Source organism: Dipteris shenzhenensis, unplaced genomic scaffold, assembly GCF_047967505.1.
Source record: "Dipteris shenzhenensis isolate YYH24624 ecotype China unplaced genomic scaffold, Dip_SZ_1.0 scaf0011, whole genome shotgun sequence".
Lineage (NCBI taxonomy): Eukaryota > Viridiplantae > Streptophyta > Polypodiopsida > Gleicheniales > Dipteridaceae > Dipteris > Dipteris shenzhenensis.
The window spans coordinates 23,835-32,327 of record NW_028239318.1 but is presented as its reverse complement, the minus strand read 5'-3'; the positions used below and the strand labels follow the sequence as shown (position 1 = coordinate 32,327).

General features: G+C 47.7%; 1 protein-coding gene and 2 non-coding genes across 3 annotated transcripts; all 3 read right to left on the bottom strand.

Annotated features, from left to right (window-relative positions):
* Positions 1–1,081: 1,081 nt before the first annotated feature.
* Positions 1,082–3,752, bottom strand: LOC147879468 (uncharacterized). Its single transcript, XM_087372189.1, has 4 exons — positions 3,370–3,752; positions 2,955–3,136; positions 2,207–2,657; positions 1,082–1,832 (listed from the first exon to the last, which is right to left on the bottom strand). The coding sequence occupies exons 1-4, from the start codon at positions 3,750–3,752 to the stop codon at positions 1,082–1,084; spliced, it is 1,767 nt and encodes a 588-aa protein (XP_087228315.1).
* Positions 3,753–7,415: 3,663 nt separating this feature from the next.
* Positions 7,416–7,488, bottom strand: TRNAH-GUG (transfer RNA histidin (anticodon GUG)). The gene has a single exon. It is a non-coding gene; the product is annotated as a tRNA-His (tRNA).
* A 148-nt stretch (positions 7,489–7,636) lies between these two features.
* Positions 7,637–7,720, bottom strand: TRNAL-CAA (transfer RNA leucine (anticodon CAA)). The gene has a single exon. It is a non-coding gene; the product is annotated as a tRNA-Leu (tRNA).
* Positions 7,721–8,493: the final 773 nt, after the last annotated feature.

Here is an 8,493-nt window from a genome sequence, read left to right as displayed (position 1 = left end):
TTGTCATACTTGCATAGCCATTATCGGGGTCTGCAGCGAGTATCCCAATCATGATATAGCCGATTTGGCTTGTGGAGGAATATGCCAGCATACGTTTCATACTTGTTTGAGTAACGGCGATTAAATTTCCCAATATCATGCTAGAAATGGCTAGTATTCCCGAAGCTATATGCCATTCATCAGACGGATATGAAAAAGTAATACCGAAAAGTCGAGTGGACGAGGCTGGAGCTGCTACTTTCGACGCAACGGAAAAGAAAGCAACGACTGGTGTGGGAGAGTCAGAGTCGGAAAGGATGTCATTGGCCTCACCGCTCATCCAAAACCATGCATGAAATTTTTCTTTCACATGGCTCCTAGTCCATAGGATATTCTTGATTGGCGTATACCCTAGAACTTTCCTCGTGTGTGTTCCGGAACCTACCCCCCAGTGTTGGGGTCTAAATACTAATTCTCAACTTCTCGGGGAATCCTTCATCTTCAAACCGAGTCTCCGTCAATCTTTTAATCTCCCCATTTTTTTCTATTCTCTCATTCTGAATAGAGGGAAATTTCGTATAGAGTGAGGCAGAGTATATCAGAAACGGGAGAACAGGAATAGGATTTTCTTCGTCCCCGACAGGCACGGCTTCATTATCTTGGGGCGATTCCTTCGCTGACAAATGCTTGTATCGTATGTTGCACCTATAATTCCTGAAGGATTGGAACTAATGGAATCTACATCTCGGAGGGGGGGCTAATAAACCCTTGCTGTTACCCTTCCCTTACATCAGTCATTTTTATTCGTGACACCTGCCCATAATGGTTAAACTTTTGGAGGAATGAGCAGGAAGCAACAGAAGCATAAAACCAATAAATTAGAAACTCTGTTGAATTGCATCTTTCTCCGCACTCTGTTTTATCTTGCTTATACGAAACGATTTATTGTTGGAAATTCGTGAAACTTGTGATAAGAGTCAGTTAATGATAAAGATGTTCGGGGAGTTCTTACCCCCCCACGTGACTGTGGGATATCCATCGTATAATAATTGCTTAATATTCGTAAGGGGATTCGGGAAAAGTCGATCCTCTTTCGGGCGAGTCACACTCCTTCATATACATCAGGAGTCCACTGATGAAACGGAACCAGGGAAGGTTTGAAACCCATTCCTACCACAATACACGTGATGGAAATGTATATTCCAATAGAATTATACATCTGGGTAGACACAAGTCCGTCAACTATCTCATCGAGTTGAAATTTTCCACCAGATAATCCGTATGGTGGGGAAAACCCATAAGCTAGAATGGCTGAATTGGCCCCGCCCATTAAAAGGAACTTCATGGTCGCCTCATTAGATCTTATATCCCTTTTCGTGTATCCGGATAATAGATAAGAAGATAAGCTCAGACACTCCAAAGCTACAAAAATAGTTATTGAATCATCTGCACGGCATGAAAACATTCCCCCTAGACCCGCGGTTGATATAAATAACGAAAACTCTGTCAAGGCTATTTTTGCGCATCGTACGTAATCAACTGATAATGGAACAGATAGTAATGGACAGATCAGGAGGAGTAGTCTGAATATATTGCTGAAAGTGTTGATCTGGATACTTCCATAAAAAATTGAAACAGTTTTGGTTTGCCATTGACACAACGAGAGTACTATGCTAATGACTAAGGATGTTAGGGAAATTCGATGAAGCAGAGGTGTATCTCTCCCCTTAGATACTAAATCGGCAATAGCTATTGTTACTAAGCCGGAAATTCTACTAAACTCTGGAAGAATCGAGAAATTATCGCGGAGGAAGAGGGGATCAATACTTTTCGTAGTTCGAAGCAGGTTGATACTTAGAAATGGAGTAACTATTACGGTACTTTATATTGAAACTTCGCTAAAAAAGTCAATAATTTGTTCAAAATTTCCCGTGTCTTGACTGAAAAAACAAACTTTTACATTTAGAGATTCATATTTGACCGATGGATGAGTAGTCCCTCTATAATAAAGTAGAGGGAGAGGGAGACATATATCTAGAGATACCTCGACATTTATAAAACATATCTCGTTAGATATTTCTATTTCTCCCATGTCTCTACTCACTTAGTCTCCACCTATCTAGATGTCCCTGCCATGTCTCGATATGAGTCATGCAAGGATACTACATTGAGGGTTTCAACCCACAAATAGAATAGAAAATTGTGGATTGAAAGGAAAAACTGAGACTACCGTAGATGGGCGAAAGCCTTATTAGCTTCAGCCATCTTATGAGTCTCCTCCTTCTTACGCACAGCACTGCCGTGATTTCTAGCGGCATCCATTGATTCGTCACTCAGTCTTGAAGCCATACTTCGACCTGAACGTTTTCGGCACGCAACCAATAACCATCGGATAGCCGAAGCTTTTCCTTCTGAAGGTAATATTTCAACGGGAACTCGATACGTCGATCCACCTACACGTTTAGATTCTGTTACTATATCGGGGGTTACTCTACGTATAGCTTGTCGCAAAACAGACGGTGGATTCCTATTCGTCTTTTCCTTAATCCGCTTCATAGCCAGGTAAAAAATAGGATAAGCTAGAGATTTATTACCATCCCTGAGAATGCGATCAACCAACATATTCACCAATCTATTATGATAAATTGGATCCGATTCTATATTTCCCTTTCTGTTCGCTACATTGCTCCAATCGAGTATGAGTTTGCAGATGCGTCAGATTTCAATCCTATCTCAACAGTATCCTACAGAATTATTTTGGCTTTTTTACTCCATATTGTGGGGGGGGGGTGGGGGGGTTCCTTAAGCCCCCCCTCTTGAGGTTTCAAAAATCAATCTCTTGGTTCTATCTATTTGGGGTAAAAAAATAGTCTCACTAGGTTCTCATAGGGAGGCTTGGGCCTACCTATCCAGATAATGGCCCCTCTAACAAATAACTACTCAGCTGTCTTCCATGTCGGAGGAGGATAATTCGCCTGCCTCCTCCCGTTCCAGGGCCTCTTCCCGTTCAAGGTCGGAGTAGGAGAATTCGCCCGCCCCCTCCCGTTCCGGGGCCTCTTCCACTTCCATGTCGGAGAATTCGACCGCCTCTTCCCCTTCCGAGTCGTCAATCGGGCGATCGATTGGGAAATCCCCTTCGATTAATGCCAGGAAAAGGCTTTGACAGGGCCTCCACATTAAAAATGCATAATACTGAAGGGTTCGGGCGTGTGCCTGTTTCTCCTCAAACGAAAGTTTGTCGAAGCTCTCCTCATCTAGTGGAATTTTTGGTGATGGGCTAGCTTCCCGGGATTTCGGCTCAACAATCGTTTCTTCTGGTTCTTCCGGCTCCACCTCCTCCCTGAAGAAGGCTTTGGCTGTATCCCCAAGGATACGGAGGTCCGCCCTTACTAGTCTTCCCAGTCGGAAGACCCCTGCCCTTGTCCTCGGCGGAGCTCCGTGTGGATAAAATCAAGCTGGGCGACGGGATTCATTGTTTGACCGAACTCATAAACGTTGGCTCCCGTCGGAACCCCCCGCTTGCATTGGTCTGAAAGATCGGCATAATCTACCAAATCCTGTCGCAGGTAGGCCAATGGGTTTTCTGAATGAAGATTCTCCAAAACCTCTATGGCAGGGAAGGTCATTTTGGGGAGAATCTTTCCTTTCCCTGTGAGTTCCCTATAAAATAGGGACTCGGGTAGGCTTGACTCTGACCCGGTACTACCCGTGCTGGCGCCAGAGAGGCCGGGCCTGTCGTATTCATGGTCATAATCCTGCTCGTGATAGTTCATTTCCCTATATAGTTTTTTTACATTTTAGGAAATTCAGTATCATTCTACGATGATCAAATTTCCAACAGGGGTCCGGGCTGTCGAACCACGTCTCCCGGAAATTCTCAGTACATATGGCGGAAAACGCTTTTCACATATCGAGGTCGGAATGGGATCGGGTGTTTCACGTCTTACTAGAGTGCCCGGACTGTGGTAGAAAATCTTTCAATTCCGTAGTTTCGATCATTATTATACGATAACTTTTGAGCATTTCGGGAAGCGGGTAGGAGGACGCGCTATTCGTTTGCATCCATTGGTTTGTGGTGGGTTTGATGCAGATTTTGACGGAGATCAGATGGCCGTCCATGTACCTTCATCTTTAGAAGCTCAGACTGAAGCTCGTTTTGTTTTCGCATGCAAATCTATGGAAGGAATCGCACTCCGTTGGACGATACATCCTTCGGCACTACTCCAATCAACACTGGCAGCTCGCCTCGCGAATAGTCGAGATTCAGCCAGCTAAACCTTTGCTTCGCCTGGGTTCGGTTTTGGAGCAAGCCTTGAAGATTGCTTGATTTCAAGTCCATGGCTGGTATTAGGGTGGTTGGTTGGCCCACCTTTGAGACAAGACGTGACATGTCCTTTCCCCCAACGGTCACGCACTAATGCCGGGAGTAAATCACATTACGCCCCATGTTTATCTTGTTCGTGAAGGGCTCTCTTGCCGGCATGTTTGGCGGGAATGTGGTCTAAAGTTTAGTTTTTTTTCTTCGCCGAAAAGCTCTCGATACACTGGTGCGTGCATATGGCCGGAAAACCTTTGGTTCAAGATGAATTCGGCCAGGGTGAGAACCGGCGTGTTGGCATTAACGATCATGCTCTCATCTTTCGAATCAGTCGTTACGGGGTCAATGAGCTAGCTCATAGCTACGAGAGAGGTTCCCGCCGGAACGAGGTTCTGGGGTACGAAATAAAGCGACGAGGATCAACGAGTGGGAACGAGAGCATTTTGGTGGTGGTCCTCTGGACCCCTTCGGAAGTTCCAAAGGATACTCTTAGGTGGGGTTCCTGCCGGGCCTTTTGGTGGTGGTCCTCCGGACTGTTTAAGTGTTGGTCCCGGGGGGTACTTGGGTCTCCCATCCAACGCATTTTTGCTTGCGCTAGCGGTTCCTACCGAACCTGACCTGCTTTCATCTTGGAACTCGACCTGCTTCATTCATCGCCGAGGGCTGGGGCACTCGACCGCAAAGGGGGAGAAGCTTTCACGACTTCCCACGGTATGGCCATTACTCTTAAAAACAGCTTGCTGGTTTCACCGTTATGAGCCAGTTATTGAAAAAGCGTTCGCACGCTTATGGGGCAAAAGGCCGAAGGAGGACTCCTTTTCCTGCCTGCCTGTAGGTTTTTGTGGTCCTCCGGACTCCACAAAGTCGTAGCTCTTTGATTTACCCCTAGCCACAAGTCATCCCCGTATTTTGCCACATACGTGGGTTCGGTCCTCCAAGGCCTCTGTGGAGAGCTCAATTCAACCTGCTCATGGCTAGATCAATCGGTTTCGGGTCAAATAGAAACAACGCCGAAGATTCAACCTCGTTGCGCCTACACCTAATGGCTTAAGCCGCTGTTTCCATTTACTCGCTGACCCATTATGCAAAAGGTACGCCGTTAGAGTGTGCCGAGCGAGAGCCGACAACGCAAAGCTTCGCTCAAGGGTTCTATCGAACATTAGTGGCTTCGCCTCCGAAAGCTATAGCGCTTTCTCAGCCTCGCGTATGCGTTCTATCGAACATTAGTGGCTTCGCCTCCGAAAGCTATAGCGCTTTCGGAGCCTCGTTCCTTCGACTGATGGTTCGCATCGGATTTCAGGTTTTCTATTGCACTCCCGGCATATGGCGGGGTCTTTTCACCTTTCCCTCACGGTACTTGTAGTACGCTATCGGTCATTGAGGAATACTTAGGCCGCGAGGGTGGTCCCCCTTAATCACGTAAAAGCGATCATGATTCAAACACGGTATCCGCGTTTTGCAACGGTAATCAAACCTGCCAGGAAAGATCTACGGGGCTATCACCTTCTTTGGCCAGATCTTCCAACCTTTTCAGAATTCCTTGAGGGGGGGTTTCCACCCCCCCCCCTTGCAAGTTCCCCCCCGCACGGGGCCGGGGAAAGCGGGGGTCCCCCTCTCGGGGCCCTTTCCCCTTTTTTTGCCTAATCCGCTTCCGCTCGCCGCTACTAACGGAGTCTCAGTTGATTTCCTTTCCTTTAGCTACAATGATGTTTCGGTTCGCTAAGTTTTTCAAGTCCGAGGCGGAGCCGCAGCACACGGCATGCCCGGCAAGCTTGGATACGGTTTCCCGATTGGAGATCCATGGATCACAGACGGTATCTCCCCATGGCCTTTCGCCTTTGAAAGCGTCCTTCCTTCTCAATGCCCAGGCATCCATCCAATGCATTCTTTTCGATACAGTAGGAATTGAACCTACCGAACACCGTACAAAATCTTAGGCAATGAGTGTCCGGTTTGTGATCGCGCAACACTCAACCTGTGACTGCGTCTCCATTGGTGAACTGAAAACGCCTCAAGCCTTGGGGACTCAACCAGTGAACCTCAGAATTCATTCTTGCCCAGGCCAAGACATTCCAATGACCTTTCGGTCGTCGAAGCGCAACTGCAAACTCCCGATCAATTTTCATGGATGATTGGTGACATTGAAGAAAAAAGCCGAGGTTCCATCCACTACCAGATGAATGAGAATTCTGCGTGGGCACTCGGGTGTTTCACCTCATTTGATTTTCGATCCCTTGACACCAAAAATACCGCCGCGTTCGGATGGAAACGCGTGGTAGCGTTTTCGCCACGGAGGTAGGAAACGCCTTAGTTGAGAGAGATGAAGAACGGTAGGCGTTTTTCCCGAGGCGGACAAAGAAGTCTGAGAAAGCGCTGGGAACCCCTTTCATTAAAGTGCCATTCTCTTGTAGAAATTTCGTTGTGCCGGCACTTACCTCGCCTAGGGGCCTCTTCAGTCCCCGGGCAAACGGGTTCTCAGAGGGGATCTGGCAGAAATGGATAATTTCATATATGATGGGTGGGCTGGTGGTAAAGTCTTTAACTGGATTGACTGTTCCAGGTTCCGTAGCTTCACCTCTTCCCAAAAAGAAATTGAAATCTGCTAAGAGGAAAAACCTGAATGGAATGGAATGGAATGGAATGGAATGGAATGGAATGGAATGGAATGGAATGGAATGGAATGGAATGGAAGTACCAAACTTATACTCCGAAACGATATGAGCTAGGAGTTCGAGATTCCTCTTGAAAACAGAATCCCAGCGGTTCCCCCGGCGTGGGGGGAGTGTGTAATCCTAGCGGAGCTAAGATCACAGCGCGTGATGTTGCGTGGAAGCTTGTTGCCCACTACCCCATGCCCGGGATTCCGATCCCGGCCCCCCGTCGGTTTTTTCGAATCTCTGGCCACAACCAAGAAATAGGACATCAAGGCAATCCACCAATCAATCCCCTTGCCCGGCTTCGGTCTACAGCTCGGCCTGGCTGAACGTCTTGGTTGGCGTTGATTGGTCTTCTGTTTTGGGCTTCGACCGAAGGTTCTCATCCTCCTTCGAACTCTATTTCGCTATGAGGATAGCAGCGCAAAGTAGTCGGGATTCAAGCGTTGGGATGATGTGTTTTTGGCGAATAACGGGATTCGAACCCGTGTTTTCAAATTCACAATCTGACACTCTGACCCATTGAGTTATACTCGCCCTTGGGGCTCCCCGCAAGCAAGCCCCAAGGGCCCGCCCAACAAACCAATTCAGACACGCCCATACTCGCTATCGGATTCGAACCGATAACCCTTGAAATGGAACAGATTCGAAGTCTGTCGTGTTTACCAATTTCACCAAGCAAGTATGCTCACTATCGGACTCGAACCGATAACCCTTGAAATGGAACAGATTTTGAGTCTGTCGTGTTTACCATTTTCACCAAGTGAGCAAACGGGGGAAGCAAAGCTCCGGGGGCGGAGATCAGAATCTCTTGCTGCTCCGCCCGACCCACCCGGGCCCCCGTCCGCCACTTTCTTCTCTAGACACCCCGGCTCCGCTAGACGGAGCTTGCTCTGGCTTGGCCGGACCTGCGGTTCTTTACCGAGGGCGGGAGGGATTGAGGCGACCATGCCGACCTGGAGCAGCAGCCCCCTGTAGCTGGCTTGAGGTCGCCCACGCTTTCTCGTGTTTATCAACCCTTTCGTTTTGCCTCCTCTTTACCGATTCATACCAGTCCATCTACGATCCGAGTAACCTTTTTGCCGAGTGTGCTTGGCGCAAAGCCCTTTTTCCTGAACGAGATATAAAAACTCGGATTCTTATTATTATTATTGGATTACTACTATTCTACTATTACTGTCATTCCCAATTGATATTATCATCAGATTCCCATTATCCTTATCACTATCGGATTATTAGAATTATTGCCCTATTCCTGGCAAGGCGGAGAACCCGGGAAGAAACCCAATCCTTTGGTCCCTACCTTTGGCCTTCATCCTTTACTAGTATTGGAGCGAAAAGTATTGACCCATACTTTAGGTAGGTCACGGAGTGAGACCTCGATTTGTTGAGAGGGCCACTTCTCCCGGGGAACCGGAGGGAGGAGGAGTTCTGTTTCGTTGAAACGATGCCCTACAGGCACTAACCTGAAGGGCTGGCAAGTGCCCCGGAGGTGCACCAAGTACCTACCCCGGAGACCTACGGAGAGGTAAGTAGCCCGAT

Excerpts from the sequence above, each read along its gene's own strand:
- LOC147879468 (XM_087372189.1), bottom strand. The coding sequence starts at position 3,752 with ATGAACTATCACGAGCAGGATTATGACCATGAATACGACAGGCCCGGC. Across the intron at positions 2,658-2,954 it reads CCTGGAACGGGAGGAGGCAG|CGAACAGAAAGGGAAATATA; the intron begins GCGAATTATCCT and ends GGAGCAATGTAG. Across the intron at positions 1,833-2,206 it reads GCTTTCGCCCATCTACGGTA|TATCAACCTGCTTCGAACTA; the intron begins GTCTCAGTTTTT and ends TCCATTTCTAAG.